This window comes from Acomys russatus, chromosome 10 (assembly GCF_903995435.1).
Source record: "Acomys russatus chromosome 10, mAcoRus1.1, whole genome shotgun sequence".
NCBI classification, from domain to species: Eukaryota; Metazoa; Chordata; class Mammalia; order Rodentia; family Muridae; genus Acomys; species Acomys russatus.
This window is the reverse complement of record NC_067146.1, coordinates 42,839,282-42,865,139: the sequence shown is the minus strand read 5'-3', so window position 1 is coordinate 42,865,139 and position 25,858 is coordinate 42,839,282. Positions and strand designations below refer to the sequence as shown.

General features: G+C 36.1%; 1 protein-coding gene across 1 annotated transcript in view; it reads right to left on the bottom strand.

Moving 5' to 3' along the window:
• Positions 1–25,858, bottom strand: part of Sema3d (semaphorin 3D) — a 193,209-nt gene that overhangs the window by 99,125 nt on the left and 68,226 nt on the right. Inside the window, exons 2-3 of the mRNA XM_051152072.1 lie at positions 22,976–23,163; positions 1,734–1,894 (exon numbers count right to left, since the gene is read on the bottom strand). Coding sequence (XP_051008029.1) covers positions 1,734–1,894; positions 22,976–23,126 — 312 coding nt within the window. The 5' untranslated portion in view covers positions 23,127–23,163. The remainder of the gene's footprint in view (positions 1–1,733; positions 1,895–22,975; positions 23,164–25,858) is intronic.

Below are 25,858 nucleotides of genomic sequence, written 5' to 3'. Positions count from 1 at the left end.
CTCCAGTCTTCTGTATGTATGTAGACAATTTCACAGTATTATGTATTAAAAGTTTTCATTTTTCTTTTTTTTAAATTTTTTTCTTTTTTTATTAATTTATTCTAGTTACATCTCAATGTTTATTCCATCCCTTGTATCCTCCCATTCTTCCCTCCCCCCCCCATTTTCCCATTATTCCCCTCCCCTACGACTGTTCCTGAGGGGGATTACCTCCCCTGTATATGCTCATAGGGTATCAAGTCTCTTCTTGGCAACCTGCTGTCCTTCCTCTGAGTGCCACCAGGTCTCCCCCTCCAGGGGACATGGTCAAATGTGAGGGACTCAAATGGTATATACTCACTTACATCTGCATACTAGCCCAAGGGGCATGTCCCACAAAAGCCTTCACTTACCAGGAAACTGGGACAGAGGGGAGGACATCCTATTGGGACTCTAAATGAGAGAAGCATGGGAGAATAGCAAAGTAGAAGGATCCAGAGGGTCCTAGAAACCTACAAGTAGAACAATATGATAGGCAGATTTGGGCCCAGGGGTCCTGCTCAAACTAAGGCACCAGCCAAGGACAATACAGACGGTAAACTTTAAGCCCCTACCCAGATCTAGCCAATGGTCAGAACATTCTCCACAGTTGAGTGGACGGTGGGATATGACTTTCTCATGTACTCTGGTGCCTCACATTTGAGTTTTCATTTTTCAAATGAAGTTTCTTGAAGCTTTTATTAAAAGTCAGTTAAATGTGTACCAATGGGTTGCTTCTTGTCTCCTTTCTGTTCTCTTCCATTGGACTATTGTCTATTATTTTTGTCTGATGCCATTTTGGTGACCCTAGCTTCCGAGTAAAATTTCAACTGAGGTAGTTTGTACCTCTATATTTCTCCATTTTATTTAAGCAGAATTTCTGTTAAGATTTTAACTCTTTATAACTTGTTGGGACTTCTAGTAGCCTACCATCACACCTGAGAGATCTTTGTGCTGATGAGCATATATATACATATGGATGCTGGACAAAATGTGCTGTGGACATTTGTCAGGTTAAGGACTAGACATATCCGTTCATTTTTCTGCTAAATTCTGCTAAATTTCTGCTCATTTTTCTCTCTGAACGATCTATGTAGTGCTAAAACAGAGCATTAAAGTATCTAAAAATCACACACTAAAATTGATATTAAGTTGGCAGTTGCTCAATTTTAATAGCCACAAAACATGTATACTCTCTAGAGTGACCAAGATTTACATCATAACTGCTAAAGATACAGGAAAACACAAGTTAATTTCAATGGCATATTAGTTTCTGCTTGATATAGGATATGTTTAAAAGTACTGTCTTAGAGACCTTCCTTAGGGATAGCTGATCTTTCCCAGCTTTGGGCTGGGGCAGTATTTCTCACCTGTGTGTCATGACCCCTTTGGGGACTCCTATCAAATGCATGTCAGATGTTACAATTCATAACAGTCCCAAAATTACAATTATGAAGCTGCTTTTCTAATATATAAGTATCTATTTATAAACATTTTGTTACCATTATTTATATTTTCTATGGGTTTAATGTTATACTCCATGACTGAAGCTATGCATAATTACTAAATCTATCAAAACACAAATTGATATCAGAGATAAAATGTTTTTAAATGTCTTCTATTGTTTCAGGATACTGAGTCACTTAACACAGAGCAGGCAAAGGGTGCAGAAGAAATTTAGTGAATCCACAAATGATGCTTACAAACAAACTGACCTTTTTAAAGTTTTTGTTCAAGTCGACCAGACTGAGCAGGAAGACATGGTCTTTGGCTCCTAGCAGCAGCATGCCCCTCTCCTCATCCAAAAGCAGAGTCTGGAAATCTAGTCCTTCAGATGACCCCAAGAAAGGGATGCAGGTGTTTGAAAGCAGCAAGTCTGTGAAAAAGTAAAAAGAGTGAAAGAATGAGGATACCAAGAAGAGACTTGATACCCTATGAACATATACAGTGGGAGGAAATCCCCCTCAGGAACAGTCATAGGGGAGAGGAATAAGGGGAAAATGGGAGGGAGGGAAGAATGGGAGGATACAAGGGATGGGATAACCATTGAGATGTAACAAGAATAAATTAATAAAAAAAGAAAATATTCTTAGTATGAATGGTATTTCACTGACAAAATTCACATATTCATCTGCTTGTCAACCTACATATACAGCATGGAAGCTCTGACATAGACACATCCTTCAGAAATAGACACTTTGCCTTACATGTGTGATTAGCTCTATTCTGTGTATAATACACATGGTAAAATACTATAATACTTTGAATTATAAAATAAAAAATTTACTAAATCCAAATCTTCATTTTTACTTAAAGCATATTCCTGTAGCAGTATATTTGAAAGCTGATAAACTTAATTGCATCAACAAAATATAAAATGGTGTCATAAGTGTCACGGTATATCTAACTCTTGTGCTTTTTAAAAATTTTATTTGGCATAAAAATAATGAGGTTTTTATTACATTTTCATTCATACTTATAATTTCACATTACTTATATTCACCTATTCCTGTGTGTTGGCTTTCCCTCCATCCTTCTGAGCCTTTCCTTCTCCCTCCATAGGCCTCTTCAGTATTCATGTCAAAACTTTGTCATACTTGTTTCCATGAGTACTGTTTCCTTGTCTGCCTACATAGTAGTTTAGCCATTCACCCACAGAAGGCCTAAATTTGTTGCTTCCAACTTCTGGCAGCTACAAATGAAATGTATGCACACAAAGTTTTGTGTGCACACAAATTCTTGATTTTTTTTTTTTTGCATAAAGAAAGATAATACTTGGGTCACATATTTAGTTTGTTAGAAACTGTGCAACATACTTTCCAAGATGTTCAAATTAGTTTGTGTTTTTACGAGTGATAAGTGTGTGCTCCTGTTGCTCTCTGACTAACACCACTGTTGTCATCACTGTAGCCCTGTCTATCTTAGTAGGTGTATAGTGTTATGTTGTAGTACTTGGCATTTCTCTGATGATGCTGGTATGCATATAAGGTCATTTGTTTATTGGCTATTTGTATGTTCTTTTTTATTTTTCGAGACAGGGTTTTTCTGTGTAGTCCTGGCTGTCCTAGATTTGCTTCGTAGACCAGGCTGGCCTCAAACTCTCAGCGATCTGCCTGCCTCTGCCTCCTGAGTGCAAACACGTGTGCCACCATGCTCAGCTTTATTTGTATGCTCGTATTGGTGAGGTGGATGTTAATGCTTTAAGTTCTACATGTCATAAATTATGTTGTTTCTTGTCACCGAACTTTAGTAGATCTGTTTAGAGTTTAAATAATTGCCCATTATGAGATCAATGTTCTCAAATATTTACTTTCTTATCCATAACTTCTATTTTTTTCTTTTCCAACTTTGAAAATAAAATCTTTTATAAATATAATTTTACTTGAGAAGCTGGAAAAATAACATTGTATTAAAAACACCTGTTATGCTTGCATACAGATCTGGCTTAGGTTCCTCACTCACAGCCACCTGTAAAACTAGCTTCAGGTTTTTCTTTATGGCCCCTGCAGCTACCAGGCACACCAAGGGGACCCAGACAAACACACAGGCAAAACACTTTTAGACATAAAACAAATTTTAAAAATGTAACAAATTTTTGGGTATGGGGTATGTGTGTGTGTGTGTGTGTGTGTGTGTGTGTGTGTGTGTGTGTGTGTGTGTGTGTTGGGAGTGGTGGCGGTGGTATATAATATGACTTCAGAGAGGCTGAGAAATGAATTCATATCCTCCAGAATAACAGCATGCATTGTAAACTACTGAACTATTGCTCCATCACCTCTTTTTCCCAGTTTTGATAGTGTTTAGATTCATGAATTGTTTGAATGCTGGTAATATTAGGTTTTTTTTAAAGTTGTTGAGATTATAGTACAATTATATCTTTTATCCTTTCCATTTATCTCCTCTACACTCTCCCATATAGCCCTTCTCTTTCTTTTTCAAATTTATGGCCTCATTTTTCATTAATTGTTACAACCATGTATGTACTTACACATGTATTTACATATACAGTTCTAAATTCATAAGCGTAAGCTGATCAGTCTGCAGCTGACTTGGATGAATGTAGTCACAGTTGACCATTTAGTGTTAGATGACAAACTGGTGTGCTTTTTCCTTGGGAAGTTTATGCTTCTGTTTTCAGCAGTGCTTAGTTGTCTCCAGTTGTTTGTGTAAAGTTGAGGTCTCCTGTGCTCTCCCCATCCACCTTAGCGTGGCTGTTGTTTTCCGTATCCCTACTCATGTTTAGACAGCCTGTTGGTGAAACTCTATGGGCAGCCTTTGCAACAACAACAAAATCACTGAAGAAAACTGTAGCCAATCAAAACTAAGAGTTCTGAAGGCCAGTCTCAATGGGAACATCTATAAAACAAATCCCATGTCAATTGCTCATAGGCCATTTTGGAAAGATTGTATGAGGCAGCAGATCAGGGAGTTTGCTGTGTGACCATGTCTCCTAACAGTGCACACTTTCTTACTACTTCAGATATTGATTTCATGCTCAGATATATATTTCAGATAATGTTGGCAAACAAAAAGTTGAATTAATCCTTAAAGCAGTATGGCCTGAATCTGGAAATAGAATAAAAAATGTAAAACTAGAGGTGACCTTAAAATGGCTCAGTATAGATTTATAAGTTCACAAATGAAAGCAATTTATTCCTTTTTAAAATATTTTGTATTCACTTTACATCCTGGCCATAGCCCCATGCCTCCTCACCCCCCAATCCCACGCTCTCTCTCCCTTTCCCACATCCCTCTCCCTATTCCTCAGAGGAGGGGAGGCCCCTTCCCATCCACCTCAGCTCATTAAATCGCATCACGATTGAGTGTGGCAGGAGGAATTAATTGAAAAGCTGGCAAGAAAGTCCATGTCAGAGAGCGCTCCTGCTCCCCTTACCGAGGGACCCACATGAAGCCTGAGCCTCCATCAGCTACATCTTTGTAGAGGGCCTAGGTTCAGTCAATGTAAGGTCTGATGAAAGGTCAGTCTCAGAAGACTGCTCTGGGTCCTGGTTAGTTGGCTCTGTTGGCCTTCTTGTAACGATTCAGTCACCTCCATGACTTTTTTCTCTTTCTCCAAGATTTTCCACAAGGCTCCAAACACATTGCCTAACGTTTGGTCTTGAATCTTGGTATCTGTTTCAAGGTACTGCTGGGTGGAGCCATTCAGAGGACAACTCTGCTTGGCTCCATGTGTTCTTTCTGGGTATGGGTTACTTCACTGTGGATGATCTTTTCTATTTCCATTCATTTGCCTGTACATTTCATGATTTCTTTGTTTTTAATAGCTGAGTCGTACTCTATTGTGTAAAAGTACCACAGTTTCTTTATTCATTCTTTGGTTGAGGGACATCAAGGTTGTTTCCAGATTCTGGCTATTATGAACAAAGCTGCTGTGAACATAGTTGAGCAAATGTCCTTGTGTGGTGAAGCATCCTTTGGGCATATACCCAGGAGTGGTATAGCTGGTGGTAGAGCTGGTGGTAGAGCTGGTGGTAGAGCTATTCTGAATTTTCTGGAAAAAAAGCCAGGATGATTTCCAAAGTGGTTGTACAAGTTTGCACTCCCACCAGCAATGGAGGAGTGTTCCCCTTTCTCTAAATCCTCACCAGCATGTGCTGTCACTTGGTTTTTTATCTTAGCCATTCTAAGGGGTGTAAGATGGAATCTCAGAGTTGTTTTGATTTTCATTATGACTAAGGACATTGAACATTTCTTTAAGTGCTTCTGGTCCATTTGAGATTCCATGAAGTGAACATGCGCATCCCATAGTTATGCTGTGTAGTGCCAAATGTGATAGTTATACTGGATTTCTTAGTTTCATTCTCTTTGAGACCACTCTGTAGGCCCAATGGGTTTGGTTTACAACCATCATAAATAGACACTTCTAAGTATAGATCTTTGATCTTTGTAATAGATTTCTTTAACCATATAGATTTCTTAACCAAAGTAACTACAATAATATTTTAGACTTCTATAGTCTTGGATTGCTGATCACCACTAATGGAGCAATAACAAATTTATCACTTTACTAAAGTTGATTATGTGAAAATTTAAAAACAGATGATAATGTTGAAGTAATTAACTATTAATATGAGAAAGATTAAAAAAAAGGATAGTATCCTATAAGTAGACACATTGAAGTTTCTAAAAATATGGTAGTCTCAACTCCCTGTAAAATAAAACTTATTCCCTCAAATTCAATGACTATATTCAATGTAGGATATGTTTTTCTTATCACGACTCTTTTCTGCTTTCTCTGGGGTAATTGACATTCAGCTCAATTTCTAAGGTAGACTTGAAAAGTTTACAATGCTAAAAAAGGTGTGGCACAATTAAAATCTCAAGTGGCTATGGTCATCAAGCAAAACTCCTTTATTAATATTTATAAAGACATTTTCTGCACACTAGATTGACATTGAAATCTATGCTCATTTTTATTGAGGTAAATATCATTTTTCATATGAGGTACAATATTGCAATATAATTTTACAACTTAAATGCCAACGATCTGTGTTTTTGGCTCATTTCCAATGAACATTCCATACTGGTTGTAAGTAGAACTGAGAAAAAAAAAAAAAAAAAAAAAAAGAAACAGAATCAAGGGAATGGCTAAGAGAGACATGATTAAAGCCTTGTGAAAGAATACATTTCACACAAACCTTCATTCAATCAGGCAAATCTGTATCTTCCTTGGGATTTCCCTTAATAAAATTTGAAATGTGCAAAATCAAAAGTATCTGAAGAGACTCCCAGGAGTATGTTCTCACTTAGCTGGTAAAGTATTTTAAATGATACAAACCCACATTACTTCAAGTCTCCAAAACTAATGCTTATTCTGACACATGGATTGAAGTGAGATGTGGCCTAGTATAATGACTAATAAATAGGACAAATAGTGCAAGGGGCAGATCAAAGCAGCAGGATCCTATCTGTGGCTGCCATATCATTGGCAACATGACTGGTGATGTAGGGCAAGCTCCTTGACCTCAGTATCTCAGTTTTTTTGTTTTTTATTTTTGTTTTGTTTTGTTTTGTTTTGTTTTGTTTCAAGACAGAGTTTCTCTGTGTAGCTTTGACTGCCCTGGACTGGCACTCACAGCGATCCACCTGCCTCTGGCTTCTGAGTGCTGGGATTAAATTCGTGTGCCACCATGACCAGCCTGTATCTCAGTTTTTTTTATACAAAAATAAATGAAGATACTTGAAACTATATGGCAAATCAAAAGAACTACTGTGGGATTGGCATTAGAATATTGTTGGCACACATTATATGCTCTGTGTTTATCAGCTCCTACAGTGATAATGGTGATATGTTTGTTAAGTTAATGTAAAATATATGCAAAGAAATTATAATATTTCCCAGCTTATATAATTCTCTTGACAAGTAGAAGAGGTAATTTGTAGCATTTCTTAAAGCTATGACTGGTAAATAAGAAAACATTAGAAAAAAGATATTATCTTATTTTTAATAACCCAAGACCATGAAGGTTGAAACATATGTAAATTTATAATATTAGGAGAAGATTAAAATAATATTTATTACCTACATGTTTTTAAGATTTATTTATTTATTATGTGTACAGTATTCTGACTTCATGTATGAGTGCACACCAAAAAACAGCACCAGATCTCTTTGACGATGGTTGTGAGCCATAATCCAGTTGCTGGGAATTGAACTCAGGACCTCTGGAAGAGGGACCAGTGCTCTTAACCTCTAAGCAAATTCTCCATACCCCAAATATTTTTCTTATATAGCATATGTTAGCTAAGGAGCAGGATGCTCACATTATTGTAATAGAGAATCCTATAAGCAAAAGCTCCTGGGTCATTGAATACATATGTATGTGTGTATGTATGACATATATGAGTGTGTCTGTCTGTATGAAAGCATATATGTGTGTGTGTGTGTGTGTGTGTGTGTGTGTGTGTGTGTAAAGCATATAGATGAAAATAAAAAACAACACATATGGAAATACATTCTAAGGGAGGTCCAAATGTTTATTTTGATCCATACCTCGTCCAGCCTCTTCATAATTTGTTATTTACCTACCCTATATCCTCATGGCTTCAAAGTCACTTAAAGCAATGATTGCCTGATGAATCAGGTTACGATAGCCTAAGACTTAAATTGTACTCCAATCCCTGTACCATTCACATATTTTCATTATATCAGGCCAACACCATAACTTATATCATCACAAGATAGCCAAGTACCATTCAATAAGAAAATTGGGTAGAGACTGTACACACATGGTTTTTACTTCAGTTAATTATTATTCTATTTATTAGCATTGGTTCTGACTTTTACTACTCCTATATTATAAGTGTTTGGGCATATATGCCTAAAGCAATCATAATATAGGATATAGAGATATCACTATTTTTGGTAAATTTGTGATTCTTGTTGTCTTGAAGATGACTTCCAATGGGAAGTAAAAAGAACAAATCTGTCATCATTTTCCTTGAGATGCACTCAGCTTAGGACCACGACCAGCTCCCCAAGTCCTCCTTGTATTTAAATTTCCAGTAGTTATCTTAGAGTCTGGGAAATATAGTACATAATGACTACTTGTATCATGAAATTCAGTCTATTAAACATGGAACTATGTGGGACAACAAGAAGTGAAACTAGACACAGAGACACAGTCCAGTAGCCCAGGGCAACGTCAGGCAGGGGGGCTTGACTATTATATAGGTGACTGGAAGCTCTGAACATATTTTTTTTTAATTTCAAGGAAGTAGCAAGGACTCTGAGTGTTAGAGAGATAACTAAGCGTACAGTGTCCAGGATGGATGTGCATGGAACTTGGTGGCATCAGGAAGACTACCCAGAAATCTCTGAAACAAGGAGAGTCCTGAAATGCGTCCATGCCAGTGCAAGGAGGCGGGCATTTAAGAACTGTGTATTTTTTTTCCTGTACTTATACAAGGAGAAAAACAAAATTGATATATATTCATGTGCTGTATTCTATTTCACCATAACAAATTCTATTTGGTTTGGTTTCAAACAAACTGAACAAGAAAACAGCTGCAAAAATATTGACCAACCTGAACTAGCATCATTTCCAAATGATTTAACGTTGTGCTGTGACAAGGCTAGCATCAAAGTGATTAAAGCATGCCTCACCAACACTCAGCAGCCAAATAAAATAATTAGACTAAGGTATTACATATGAAAATGTCTTAGCCTGACAGACACATTAGGAAACGAGCTTAGCACAGAGATTGGAAGAGGTTCCTCTTTCCTAAAAATCTTATCTTTCTTGCCTTTTTGCCAAACCAAGCAAAGTATTTTTCTGTTTCCATGGGATCATCAACTGAAATCCAGAGGAAAATAGCTCCAAAGAATGTCTTCACTCCCAAAGTTAGTACACACCCTGGACTTCAGGAATCAAAGGTGGAGGCTGGCTGTTCTGGGTGCAAATGAAAGTTTTATTGTTTTCACCTGAACTGGAAATACTCAGCAATAGAGTTGCCAACATTGTTGTCATAGTTAAGCGAGAAATTCTGTAACCTGGTCAGGATTGCTTCCCTCTCCACCCTGTGTAAAAGGGCAAGTGCATCCCTTCCCCTGTCCCATGCTGAGGTCTCCTGTGAGCTTAGCTAATCAGAGTCACCCTTGCTGAGGATGTCAGCAGCATTTACATTTGGAATCTCAGTGGCTTGTTTGTTTGACCCATATAAACTCTGAGCTGATCCAACACAGCATCTGATTGTTTTTCTTGTCAGTGCATCAGTGCATTCTTATTCCACTCTTCCAGGTATGGAATTTCATCCAGATACTCAAATCCACACTATGTATGTACTAGAAATAGAATCTCAGAAAGCCTATAATCTAATTATCTTCTAAATAAATGAATTAAATATGTCAACATTTTTCTATTCATGTCTTAAAAGTGTTGACATCATCTTCTGCAGTGGATTTAATAGGAAGACAGGAGAGGTGTTCATGGTCCATAACACATTATAGCGAACAGGGAAGGGTTCTGAGTGTCAGAAGCATCATAAAGGTGACATTTTCGCAGGCCTGGGGGCACATGCACTTTTTTTTTCCTTCCTTCTTCTTTTTCCTTCCATCTTTCTTGTTTTCTTTTAGATTCCACCTCTTCTCTCTCTCTCGCGTGTGTGTGTGTGTGTGTGTGTGTGTGTGTGTGTGCATGACAGGTGTATGAGGGAAGGAAGAGGACAACATCATGACATCTACTTACTTTGGGTTTCTTGTTTGCTGCTAGCAGGCTCATAAGCTCTCAGAACTCATTTCTGCCTTCCATTCATCTCACTGTAGAAGCTCTGGGATCACAGATGCATGCTACCTCATCTGGTATACATGCATTCTGGGTATCTGACCGTAGGTCCTCACACCTGAGCAGTTATTTCCACGTCTAAATCTCTTACTAGACAGGACTCATGAAGCCCAGGCTGACTAAAGCTAGTATGATATCAAATATAATCATAATTTCTGATCCCTCCTCCACTTTACCTGGATGTTTCTGCCTAGGTCCTTGACATGTGCCCTGACACGCAACTGTATGTGTATTTCTCAAAAGAGAATTTTTGTAAGCTTTATCAACCTTTTTTAATATCTGGCCAAATGTGATAAGAAAAAAAACATGTCTCCCATACATACTCAGTATAATAAAGACGGTCAGCATTTTCATCAAATTTGATTTTGAAAGCTCTGATGAGTCTGAGCACCAGTGTCCTCCTGGAAAGAGCTGATATCATGGTGAAGACAACACTGGCAATCAACAATGCCATTTGAGTGCACAGCATAGTAGAGAAGAAACACTAACCCAGCGCTCAAAGGAGAAGTCACTGTGACAAGAGTCCTTAAATTAGTCATCCATGAAGTCTCTTTGGTAGAGACATGGGAAGGACTTGTTCTCTATAGATAATTCACCTAACCTAATGATGCTTCTTCAGCACCCTCCTCTCTGGGTGGAACTGAGTACCATAGTATTAACACTTCCAAAAGTTTGTTAAGATGTATGGCTTACCAAATAATAAATCAACTCATATCTGTACTCATGAATGCCATTTTTGCTCCTAAAAGTAGCCCTTGTCTTTTGGGGAAAATGCAAATAAGGTATTAAATAATTATAAATATGGGCGATCTTATGGATAATCCTGTGTGACTATCAGTTGTCAATCTACTTAAGATGGAAACACGCGGTGAGCACTATATTATGGATTTCCCCTTAGCGTTGGAGCCCTGCAGCAATAACTCCTCTCGGGTGAAATGGTCAGGTGTTCCTGCGTGTGAAGTGCAGGTTAAGGACAGGGCAATTCCTGGTTTTTATTGAAATAAATGCTTGCTTTGCAAAGAATTCCTTGTATTTCCTTTTTACTGTCCTTTAATACAATTGTTCACTCAGCCCAAAAGCTCATGTGACCTGATGATCTTCAATCTTCCTTTCTACCCCCTCAAAGGAAGGGAGTGGTGAGTAATTCTGAATCTAATAAATTTAGGATTAGGCAGCACAGACTTCCTCAGTTCGGGAGTGCTAAATGAACATGACCTTAAACTCTTGAAAATTAAATTTACTGCAAGAGAACCCAAACAGGGTGGAGTTGGCAGCTGACAAATGGCTCTGCACATCCTTTAAAAAGAGAGCCCTTTACTAGATTTCACACACACACACACACACACACACACACACACACACACACACACACACACACCCCAAGGTTGTGTATAAGTCACTTAAGAAGAAAGTTAGCTTCGAAGATTTAACCTCCTGCCAGTCTAAGGACCACAGGAGGAAATCTTGCATCTAAAAATAGATGCAAATCAAAGTGTAGCCACCTCTCTCTGCTAAGCCAGGAGAATCACCAGAAGTCCTTGCCCTGCCCTCTCTTCTGTATCCTCAAGGAAATAGTTGTCACATCACCATGGCTGAGAACTCGTAACCACAGCAGTATACATAGTGTCTTCCAAGAAATGCATTTAAATCATTTACATATACTCTTTTCAACATGTTTCTACTCCCACATTGATGTCAAGTGTAAACATTCCCCTAATTTTGAATTCCATGGACATTACATATTAGTGGCTGTCCTAAAATCTCCTCTTTGGGGTTACTTCAAAGGTTTTCCCAATCTTTCAAGAAAGAGTTTAGCTGTCTATCCCTCCCAAGCAAAGGTTTGCAAAAGAATTGAGGAGAAATAAAAAGAGAATTTGAGCAGAAACAGCAATATATACATTATAAAGTAAACATTGGCTCCCAGTATTATAGAATATTTTGTTCCTTCACCTTCTGTAGGTTTCTGCTTGTTTCTCTAGCTTTTTATATCTAGGCAAAACATTCCATTTGATTCAATACAGAAGAAATTATTACATAATGGCTCTACTTGACACACCATAACTTTTAAGAGTGTTGAAATCAAATGGCTTTTGGCTGTCAAGTAACTTGTGACTGTCTACAAAAAAAGGCCAATTACAATCAATATATTTGTGTTTAGTTATATACAGCCAAGTGTCCAAACAATACAAATATACAAAAGAAATAATTTTGTCAAAATTAAAATCCCACAAAGGATAACTTCAAATTTCTAGAAGTTACTATCAATTTGTGATAATTATCAAATTTTAGGTAACATGTTGAACATAAATACTTGTTTTCATAAATGCAAGTACAACTAGGAAAAGTAACAACAGCAGAATTAAATTCTCACTTGCTCTTCTGGAGTAGAATGTTGGATATAATTCTGTTCTTTAAGCTCTAGGATATTAAATAAGAACAAGAAAATTTCACTTACGGAAACTAGAATGGAAGTTGTTTGTATTATCAGATCTATGTTCCTATGAGGAGGAGATGTGAGGAGGAGTACAGTGGTTTTATCTTGTCATATTATGCACGGCCATACTTTTTAATCCCAGGGTTACTCTAAGTAGCTTAGATTTTAAACTGTGGATACTTCATATAAATTATATCACTTAAGAGTCATTTATGAATGTTTAAACCTATAGTTTCAATAATGAGTCTTTTTAAAATATTAAGAACTTGTTTTGATAGATAATTTCACATTGTTCTAGAGGAAAACCAGTCCTATGAATATGTAGCACTTCCCTGGGAGCAGTGCCACACATGGTGAACTTTCTCATAGGCACTGAGAGGATGGTTCTGTTGGAATTGGTTCTACCACAATTCTTTTCCTGGTTCCTTCAAGGCTTTTAGAGCTTCTAAGTTTTCAACAGGTGCTTGAAATCAAAATTCTACTTCAGAAATAAATGAGGAGTTCTAAAAGCCTTGAAGGAGTGGATGTAATAAAAAATTAAAACATTTTAAATGTCATATCTTAATACTTTTTAATACTCTTGACTTGGAGTTGTAAGGCAAATATAGCAAAATAAGAAGATTCCTCATAGTAACACCAACACAAAATAGAAAGCAAAGGGTTATACTCATTATTTTTTAAAAATTATATTTTCTAATTATTAAAATTTTAAAGTTAGATGAATGCATATCAAACTATGACAAAGTCATATGTGAGGCTTTGGTCACAGCTGAGATGTTTCACGCCATCTGCATCCCAAGCCTTTGAACATGCCTTCTGTTTTTCCTGGAAGTTGTTCAAACCATGTCCTCAGTCTTGCTATTGTGAAACTTAAAGTAATTTGCCACATATATGTCCTGTTTTCATTTATCATGCTGGTCACTTGTAACATTTGCTCCTAAATGTCCACTGATTTGGGGAAGTTTTCATATTAACTTTTCATTTAAATAGATGTCAATTATCTTTAGGGGTTTTCTCCAAATGATGGCCTCTGATCTTGGTAGAGGTGGTCAGAAGGCTGACATCATCCTTTTCATGCATGCCTACAACAGGGCGTTTCTCCAACTTGGGCAGTATTTACACAGTATGAGCAGTAAAACAATATTTCCCATTTACATTTTTATATTTACCACAAGTTGCATATGCCCCATAAACTTTTTGCTGTTAGTGGCCCCAAGTACATGTAAAGCCCCTGTACCTCTGATAAGTCTTAGTTCAGTTTCCTAGTTGTCAGCTTTGCCTCTAAACGTGTCATCCTTCTGTCCTTAATGACTCTAGAGACACAGACTCAATAGTTTACTCAGATTTAGTTTCCTTTTCTTATTTCTTTACTCTTCTTGGACTCCAGCTAACATCTGTCATTACCTCTACATCCATTTCACTTCCTGGACACCAATATCCCATGAAAATTGAAAATTCAAACAACCCATTTCTTTCTTTCTCACATATAGGTCAGACTAAGATTCACAATGTTCGTCCTCTAAATTACTTAAATATACTCAACAAATTATTTTGTTTACATCAATAACTACCTGTTACATCAATCTATACTAGATGATTCTTCCTTTTCCAGTTTTCCTAATAATCACAACTTATGTAAATTTTATAATAAAAAATCTTTAATGCTAATGGATACTTTACTCAAGTTATTTCAAACTTCTTCCAATATTCAAAGGTCAATTTCATACTATATTTGAAATTCATTAGAAAATTTTACTTTGTATATATTACATCTCTCATATTTTCATAATTATTCTGTGCATTCCTTTTGTCTCTTAAAGATCCTAACAGTCTGGCTGACAAGAAGATTCAGTACGTAGATGTCTTCAGCATCCTGCCTGAGCACTGGAAGCAGATACCTGGGTATTACATGGTGGAAAAGCAGAAAGACTCCTGAAATTCTTCCCTTGATCCTAACACACATACTTTGGCAAACACACACACACACACACACACACACACACACACTCATGAACACATACACACACACTCACAAACACAAACACACACACACAAGCACACACACACATGATCATGCACACACACATTTTGTTAGTAAGAGTAAATATCTAAATTATTGCTCTATGTCAACACATGAAGATCATAATAAAGATGTAAGTAATGAATTTTCAAAGTGATGTTTGTTTACATTGGTTATTTCTTATCACCCAAGGCCGACTTTGTCCAGATTGTTAGTAAAGTAGAGATGGTAATGTGCCATCTGGAATCCCAACTGTGCACTCCTGTGGCGACATCCACATGCTCATGGTCCACATGCTCATGTTGAAAGGCAAAAACATGGGAAACAAAACCGTCAAGAGGATGCTATCTCAGGATTTACCTTTCATTCAAGTTAGCTGTGATTCTTGTTAATACATAGACTCTCTGTGTAAGAGCAGCCCTGAGGTTTTGATTACTGAAGAACACCCAGATTATGCTGACTTTATTGATGCCTTGTAGCCTAGTTAGAACAGAAATGCAGGAAGGCACTGAAGTCCACTTTTACTTAGCTTGCTTGAATTAAAAAGCTGGAATCTTTCCTTTTTAAACAGAAATCCTCTCAAACTCTTATTCCTGACATGTTAATTTATCCAGTTTTAGAAAAATTGTATGATCTGTACACAACTAAGTGTTGTGTACAGCTAGTTGTTACAAGCACTAAACAACCTATTTCATTTAAACTAAAGATGTAAAACCTGTCACCAGCTCATGTCATCTAATACTACAGGGATGGATGTACATTTCTTTTGTATGGATAAACTCTCCTAGAGTGCTTGGTAGATTAGGATTAGTCACATGCTTTTTTAAAAAGGGGTTTGTTATTCTGTCTATGGCAACATTTCTGTCCCAAATCCTGAAATACCATTATGTATGTAAACATCAGAAATGTGCTTTATATATGTTTTCAAAAAACACATTATATTTAAACTCTGAGTACTGTCACAACTTTCGTTCAGTGATAACATCTGAGGAGCTATTTACCTGTTATTTAAATTTGCACTCAAGAAGAATCTACTATGCAGAGACCCAGCTTTCAGATGAGGAAACTTGGACCTGGATAGCAAGTGACTGGCTGATAGTCCACAGACAATGGATGTCAGAGAAAGGGCAGAAACCTCTGTGTCTTCCAATCTCTCACCTCTTGTGGATATGTTTTCTGTTTTAATATTTAGAATTAATATATAAGCAAGATGTTTTCTTACAAAAATATGCATACATTAGCATGAGTCGTCGGCTTTATTATTCCTTACATTACTGAAAGATTTGATGTGTAGATGGCTTTAGTAAAGCACACCTGCTAAGTGCCACCTTTCTTTGTAGTGAATTTATTCTAATGTATGCATATGTTGAATTAATAGAGTTTAAAGTATGTTTAAGGATTTTATTTTCCTCTTCTCTTCTCTTCCGCTCCCATCCCCTCCACTCTTCTCCTCACCTCTCTCCTCCTCTCTTTTTCTCTCCTCCTCTCTCCTCTCCTCTTTTCTTTTTTGTGGCTCAGGAACTCCAGTAGCACTAACTTATCTTGGTACTCCTGCCTTTCATTTATTTCACATCTAATAAGAGTAGTCAAGATATAGTTTCTGGTTTCAGTAGCTGAAACTTTTTTTTCACATTGAATTGAGAAAAACAGACAAGATATGGGATGAACCAAACCGAACTGGTTCTAGGAAGCACATCCAACACTTTATAACTATATGATTACTTTGGAAAAATTTGAAAAAAAATGGATTTATTTACTTAGGCATTTAAAATTTATGATAAAACAAAGAATAATTCAATTTGATAAGTCAAGATATTATCATAAAGTAGTAGGCAAAAAGTATGAAAGCACTTCAAGGTTTGGTTTTAATGTTTATGTATTTATTTATTATGTATACATTATTCTACCTGGATGTACACCTGCACACCAGAAGATGACACCAGATCTCATTATAGATGGTGGGTTTCTGGTAATTGAACTCAGGACTTTTTGGAAATACAGCCAGTGCTCTTAAACTTCTGAGTCATCTCTCTAGCCTTCCAGTTTTTATTTTTAATAAAAACTCATGTAAGTTTTGGTTTCTTACTATTTGAAGCTGTTGAAAACAATATATTATCTAAAGAGGTAGTGGTGACATCTAGGTGTTTGTTTTGTTTTTTCTTTAGTTTTTTGTATTAATTACAAATTAATCTGAATAGATTACATCTCAATTGTTTTCCCTTCACTTGTATCCTCCCATTCCTCCCTCCCTCTTTTACACTATTACCCTCCCCTAGGTCTGTGACAGAAGGGGACATCCTCCTCCCACCATATGGTCATCGCCTATCAAGTCTCATGTTGGTAGCCTGCTTATCCTTTCTCTGAGTGCCACCAGGCTTCCCCACCAAGGGGAAGTGGTCAAATATGGGGCATCAGAGTTTATGAACTCTGGTTTGGTATTTTTGTCTTGATTTTGTGCTCATGAATGTCATATTTCCCTCAAGCTCACAATCAGGAGATGGCTTTATGGGCCTTGTACTCAACAAATGCAAGAATGCAACTGGGTTCTGCTCTTTCAGAGCTTCTTGTGTCAGGACAAATCATTTAAGCTCTGTGGCCTCCTAAATCTTACCAGTTAAATGTGCCTTGAAGAAATCTTTCCCCAGAGTTGGCAAATTCACACAGTGATGAGGAATCTGAGTCGTGGGCTTTTTCACTCTTGTCATAGGCTCCCTATAACTTACACTTACTTGAAACAATCCCTGCTTGTATTTTCACCTATTCTTTGTGCACTGAGAAAATAAGTTCAAAGTGAGCAGTGACTTTTCTCTGAACTAGAACATTGCATGCCATAAAACTTTACCTTGCTGTTTACTTGTAAAATGGTTGTATATATCATAACTGCCACTAGGTTAATTTCTTTCCTTATATGTCTTATAATCACCCTTGTTTCTAGAGTTTTACACCTAATCACATTGTGAGATCGTGTTATATGGATAAATGTACACACACACATACACACAAATAAATAAATAAATAAATATATATATATATATATGTATATATATAACCTATAAAAACGAGTATACCTATTACATGGTCATTAACATTCATTTGAAAGAGAAAACAGTTATATTTTGAGACACTAAGTGGATCAGTTCTTAAAACTCTATTTTATAAGGTTGAGGGAGAATCAGTGGTAGAGCACCGGCCTGCACAGCCCTGGATTCAACTCACAACACAACATACAGAAATTTGAACTTAATAGGAATATGTATTCATATTCCTGTGTGTATAAATTACTGACATGTAAAGTTTGAGCACATAACTGAAATGTCAGTGCTTGGGAGGAGGAGGTCAGAAGATCATTCATTCATGCCCAGCTTGGTCTACACAGTGAGTTCCAGGCTATCTTAAGCTTCATGAAACTCAACTCTAAACACACTCACATACGCGCACGCACGCTCACACACACACACACACACACACACACACACACACACACACACACACACACCAAAACTAGAAATTTATTTTAAAATGGCAATACCACTGTAGAAGTCCCAATGAAAGTCCAATTTATAGGACAAATATAGGTAACACGTAATGAGCATTTTCACAAAATCAGAAATGTGACGACACTCCTACCTCTATCATCTCGGATTGACTCAGGAAAGAGACACAGTGTGGGTTTATATGTGAGATTCAAAACAGGAACAGCAGGACATCTCCTTATACAATAGGTCAAAATGAGTCCCTGAGGTTCAGGGGATGAAAGCCAAGTCTTTATTAAAGGACAGCCTTTGGATAGAATAGTTACAATTTTGTTAAATTTCAAGATATCCCTCAGAATGATCTTACAGCTGCTTCAAATAGCTTGGGCGTCTGCTGACTGTGTGGTGTATCCCTGAGGAGGTGAGACTTGTGGAATGCTACTGTAATCTTAAAACCAATTTTTTAAATCAAGGTATATATTTTCCATTTTGCTTGGTTTTTATCTTTCTACCTTTTCCTGGTAATTAAGGCACAGGCATGAACTTTTAGTCTGTACATACTATTTCTGCATAGTAAGTGGTCAGTTGATTTCAATTAATTTATCAGACTCTTTAGAGAAATAAAAGGACAATACCAACTGATGCTTGTGATTGAGAAATGAAGGCGTGGTCTACAAGCAATGCCCCTTAAAGTGATAAAAAAGTAACAGTAAATTTGTGTCCTATACTTTTCTTCAATGCAGGAAGAAGCCATTTTTAAAAACTGTATGTAAAAAATGAAATTACTTTCCTTTTATACACCTATATTCCATGTAGACAAAGTAAACAGAGATAATACTAGAGTTCCGGAAGCTGCTTAAAAATAGTCTTTTATTTTCTTTTTGAAAATTTTTATTTCTTATAATTTATTCACATTATATCCTGATTGTTATCCCCTCGTTTGTATCATCCCATGCCCACCAGCCCTCCCTATTCCACCCTATTTCGTTCCCCTCGACCTCTGACAAGCTGGGGAAAGGTGGGGAATGGCTCCTCCCTCACTGTCTTTTTTGTGTTAAACTACTGGCAACTTCTAAAGGAAACACTACATAATTTAAATTTGCAGGATTATTTCATAGCTGGCTCTGATATGCAGAGTTTTGTTTTAAGTTTACTGATACCAAGTTTAAAATATTTGCAGTTATTAGTTTAATATCCTGCCTAAGAAATATTTATTTGCTTATTTGAAGGTGCAAAAATGTTACTTCATGATTTAGGATCAACACTATATAATTTAGCTTCTATGCTTATGTTTATAATTCAATTTATATTTTGTAGTTTGTATATTTTACAGGATAAAGGTGGAAATTCCTTTTGATACATGGAAATCAAGTTGTTCCAATATTGTTTCATTTCATTTCATTTCCTCACTGAATTGTATACCTGTCTTTCATAAATCCAATATGTATAAAAGTTAAATGTGGTACACTGGATTACATAAAAATAGACATGATAATATTGCTGCATTACTATTTTTGCATAATTGAATTTCAGCCATCTGTCATTGGGAATTACAGGTTGCATAATCCCCTACATGAAAACAAGTCTACCTGCCACATCTCAAATAATAGTACCCTGTAGGAAATGTGTGTTTTCTACTTCCATAATGTTTGCAGAAATACAAGAGCTTGAGTCTCTAAGTTTCATTTGTGGAAGTCCAAACTACTCACGTGGAAGTGCTTCCTCAGAAAACACACAGATTGCGCATGAAGAAAGAGACACCACCCCTGATGCTCAGGACCTTTACTGTTCCAACACCAGCCAACACCTGACTATTTATATGGTACAGAGTCAGAGCTACACAGCCTACCCTCACCAGACTCTTCACCTTCAGAACCAGGTTTCAGTTGCTTATAGTACTGAGTGTGATGGTGGCATACTGTTATGTATCAGAAGTCACATTCTATTGATTCAAATTATTTTGATTTGCAACATGGAGTGCTGCTATTAATAAAACCATTAAAATGTAGCGTTGAGGATTGTCTTTCTGAACAATGGCACATCTAAGTCTTTGTATTTGTTTATGTGTGAGTGGACATTGGTTTTTCCCAGGCCAGAAGAGAGTGTGGGATGTCTTATTTTGTCATTCTTTCACGGTTTCTTTGAGGCAAGGTCTCTCCCTGAAGTTGTCTTTGCAGCTAATCTAGAAACCAGCAAGCCTCAGCAGTGCTCATTTTTTCTGTACTTCCATCCACCTCAAAGCTGTGGTTACAGAAGTTTTCAAGGTGGCCAGATTCTTTTACTTTGGGTCCTGGGATCTGAACTCTAAACCTCATCACTACAGATATCTTAGCTGCTGAGGCATCTTTCTAGATCAACTTAGGACTTTAAAGATACTGTCACAACATAGTTATGAAGAAACCCATGGAATGAAGAGGGGTCACAAACAGCATGACAGCCTTGGTGATATATGGCTATCCTCTCAGAACTCACCCATGGACATCATGGATATGAAGTGAGCCTCAGTTACATAGAGACACTGTGTCTCCAACCCTCGAGGGTAGAGTAGGGGAGTCCTTCCTACCGCCACAAGAAGAACTTTTTTACTCTGGTTTTATCTTGATAGACTGTCTAATTCCACAACAGCTGTCTGTTGTTATTATCTTTAATGTAAGCAACAGTATCATCTCCAGTTCAGATTTTAATACATGTTTGCTTTCCTTGTCATCATTACCACACCCCGTAAGTCTCTGCATGCATTGTGCCTGTTTAGTGTTGGGAGACTCTAGTTGTTAAAGTAAGGATCTGATTGTTTAGGTATCATATTTTAAAAATTGTTGATTTTTCCCTAAAAATTATTTTATTTACTTGTAATTCAAGATCTTTTTGCATAGAATTTGACAAATTTTGAGACAGATTTAGTATATATTTTCCTTTATAGATACAATAGTCCAATTATCTATCTTTATCTGTCTGTCTATCTATCTATCTGTCTATCTATCTATCATGTATATATCTACCTCATCTGTTTTCCTATCTATCATCTATAAATCTATCAACAATCTATATATATATTTGTACATATATTTATATACATATATAGTTTGTTTTATTTTTAAGCATATCTTTGTTATACAGCACAAGCTGTGCTTAATTTTCCATCTTTCTGCCTCAGGCTCATGAGTCCTGGGATTGCAGACATAAGAAACTGAACTATCAAATATGACTTTTGCAGTATGTTGTTTGAATGTTCAGAATGTTTAGTAGGGTCTTTTCATTATCCCCAATCTAAGCATATTTGACCTTCAATATAACAGTTTAGCCTCTAAAGTGTCTGTCTTTTCCATGCCTTACAATGTATGATCTTTATGTAGATCCTGTGTCTCATTCCTCTTGCTTGTTCAACACAATTAAGAAGAAAACTCAAGTAATAAAAGAAGTTATGGAAAAAGAGTATGCCAGTCATGGTGATACATAGCTGTAATCTCAGCACTCAGCAAGAAAGATCATAAATATGAGGTTAACATGGTCAAAATCTTTGGATTGGGTTTTAATTTTCAGACATACCTTACTTAATGCCAATGAGTTTTGAGAAAAAGATACAAAATAAAATATCTGTAATTAATTAATGGTATAATTTTCAAATGTATACTTTAATTAATAGTGAATCAAAATTCTAATAAATTATACCTCATAATGAGATCTATCAGTTATATAAAAATCTTACCCTATGTTTTTATACTCTAATTAAATGGCTTCATAATATGAGTAAATGAAAAATTTAAAAATCTTGACTCTTTAACATATGAAATGAAAAATCCAAATGAGAACATTTTGTTCATCTTTTCTGTTTTATTTTCAATATTGGAAGTTGAACCCAAGGTGCTGCACCCCAAACTAATGCCAATATATTAATCTGCAACAAGTAGAACATTAAGATTTTGTTTGTTTTTTCTATTTGAAAGACAGTTAAGTTTTATCACCAATACTAACTTTCACTAGAGGAAGATCATTTTAGAGACCAGAAGATGTTAAAATTACCAGTTTAATATTAATAGAAGTATAGAATCAAGTTTTTTGATTTCACTGAGGAGTTTTTAAATTTTATGGTAAGAAGACTAGTGTAAATCATAGGAAAGCAAATATAAATAAATAAAGACTTTAGTCATGAAATTTAGAAAGAAAGCTCTATACAGATCCCCACACCCACAAAAGGAATAACTACAACATTATGCTTTTATATTACCCATTCATATTAATTTTAATATTTAAAAATAATTATTTTAGATTTTGTTTTACTTATATCATTGGATTTTATACCTATGATACTCATTTTTCCAACTTCAAAATCTAGAGAACTGGTATCTTAACTATTTTAGACTGTGAAGCTTTTTTGATGTAATAATATTTTACTGTTCAAAATACACTTTCGCTTGGCATAGTAAACAGTAATTAGTAGCAGTTACATATAATTATATTTTTTATTTTTATACATTTGATTTCTTAATGCACACTAAGTATACCATGTGTACACTAAATTATTTATTATAAATATCAACTTAAAAAGTACTTTGGTAGGTTAAGTATCCTTCACTTCAAAAAAGTAGATAATTGTAGCTTATGTTCTAATGTACTGACTGATCTAACTTTGTACAAGTGAATACACCTTTCTAAATAAAAGAGACAAAGTATTCAAAGAAGACATTCACTTATCCCAGTGAAGACTGTAAAATATTTATATGCTTACCTTTATAGGTTAGTTTGAGCCGTGGAATATTTTGTTTCGATGTTTCAGTGACAGGAAGAAACAGCACCGTCATGATTAGCATCATCCAAGCATGAAAAAAGTGAAGATCTTGACTTCTGAACCTTGGGTTCTCATCTTTATTGACATTCATGATGAAAATATTGCCTTTCAAACACTGTTAACTCACCCTGAGAAGCAGAAAAAAGAAAATAAAAACACTACTCAAAGGCAATATTTTATATTTTCCTAGAATTAACAACAGTTTTCTGAATGTATAGCATGCTTCCAAAGCACACTCTGTTCTCTGGCTTTGTTTTCACAGACATGTTACAGACAGACTGAATCAGGAGTGATAAAATTCAAGTCTGTGTTTAGTTGGAGGAGTGAATACACTGGTAGAAATTCAACTATTTTGCTAATGAATAACTTTCTTCTCCTAAAGTTGTTTTATTGTTGTTTTTGTATAAATGCGTATCTCTGAGGAACCATCTTTTTTTCAGAGCTTGGTGAGTCTGTTTATAAAGTAGAAGTGCTCATAAGACTCTATTTGTTTTTCATGACAAGCCCCCATGGGGAAGGTACTCTAATAGGAATAGACAAAAGATAGTATTCCCCTTTTCTGGGTAACAAAGATTGACAGATGTTTAAGTTGTTAAAATTAGTGATTTCAAATTAGGGCCATAGTATGTAGGTAAAATTGGAGGTATGCCCTCTTCCATGACACATGACACAAATGTGCCACACACAGTGCAGGGTTACACAGAATATTACATTGTAAGTTATAAAATGTATGAGAGGAAAAAGATAGTTACTAACTAGACTGTGACAGGAAGCTGATTGGACATTCTTTACAATACACAGAAAATAGAAACACATATGTCAAACTAAACCGGTGATATAACCCAGTTCCAGAAAGACAGACATGGTATGAACTCACTTACAAGTGGATGTTAGCTATATAGTACAGATTAACATACTATAGTGCACAGCCCCAAAGAGATCCTCCACCAAGGAGGACCCAAGGCAGGATGCTTAATCTCACTCAGAAAAGGAAATAGATTAGACAGAGGTAGTGGTTGAATGAGGGAATAGGGAAGGAGAGGGAACACACAGAGATAGGAGAGTATCATCCTGTGATCTTCAAATTCGAAAGGAGTCCTTCATTTCTCTTTCCTTGTTGTTAAGGTATCATCTACTTTTCTAGTCAACAGTCAACAGGAAAGATAATGCCAGCTCGGGGCCCAGCAGGTATTCTGCATGTAGTGCCAGTTCTTCTTAATTACTATATGATAAATTGGTATTTCCTTGTGAATAGCTTCGTATGGATGAATGTGAATCCTATTTTAAGTAGAGTTGTGAATTATTGCACAGTCAGGATAAGCGGTTCAAGCTTATTTGTGTTATTTTTAGAATATTTAACTAAGGTTTATTTTTTTCTTCAGGGAGATCAATTATTCAGTTTTCTGAAATGTGTGACATATTTTTGTACGATAGTTCACCTTTTTGGCATTCTAGGTAGAAGCTTAGGCCTCATTCATGCTACGAAACTTTATACCAGTAAGGTATAGCCCAAATATAATAAAGAATTTCAATATTAAAGCTACTTTAAATGTCAGAAGGCAAATCTATTTCTGTAAGTAAAATACCATCAAATATTTAGGTAAATGAATTCATGCATATGCCTGATAGGCACTGAGAATTAATTTTTATGTAAATTTTCTTTATGTTTACTATATATGCTGAGTAAATTGTATTTTCTCAATTACTTTAATTATCTTCAATATATATATAGAAACAATACAATCCCTGTATATATATGATTTAGTTGTTATAGAGTATTGCATATGAATAATCAAATTTATTGACATATTTATTTGATAGTATTTTATATAATGTGCCACTTAGCACTATTTTATTCATATTTACTTGACATTTCCTGAAGTTTGTACCCAAGGGAATACAATGTAGTAGAAAAAATTTATGAAGGCTATTCATGGTTGTCAACTTGACTATATCTAGAATTAACTAAAACCCAAATGACCTACCTGTGAGGGATATTTTTCCTTAATAAAATTATTTGAAATTAGAAGACCCACTTCTAATCCAGATCTTTGAGGTGGGAAAATAAACCTCTAATCAAGATCCTTTGAGGTCGAAAGATCCACCTTTAATCTGGGCCACACCTTCTGGTGACAGCCTCAATAAAGGACACTGGAAAGGAAACTCTCTTCCTGCCCATTTGCCTTCTCTCCTGCTGGCAAGTCTATTCCTTTACTGGCATTAGGGTCTACTTCTTCAGATTCTGGCATATCCTGAAGACAAGCTGAGACATCCAGCCTTGAGGACTGAAGAACTGTTGGACTCTTGGAGCTTCTGTTTATAGGAAGCCATTGTTGGATTAGTTGGACCACAGCTTACAGACCACAGACCACAGCACACAGTCCACAGCTTGTAGCCATTCCAATAAATCTCCTTTACATAAATGTTCGTTCTGTATTAATTCTATTAATGCTGTTCCTCTACAGAACTTCACCTTCTAAGAAAAGAAATGACCTGATTAAAAAAGACACAAAAATGGGATGATAAAATCGTTTAGAGGGTAGAACTGCTTACTGCAGAAGCTTGATGAGTTCAATATTCAGAACCTACCTAAAAAGCTGGATGCTATGACATACATCTATACGCTTAGTCTCATATGGCAAGGTGGAAGAAGGATACAGGAGACTTTCTCAGAACCTTTTGGACCAGCTATCTGAGGATACAGGAGAAACAATAAGAGAGCCTCTCTCAACAAAGTTAAAGGCAAGAATCAACTCGTTAAAGTTGTCTTCTACTCTTCACTTGCAGACCATGATACAAATAAATGATGCCCTAAGATATTTT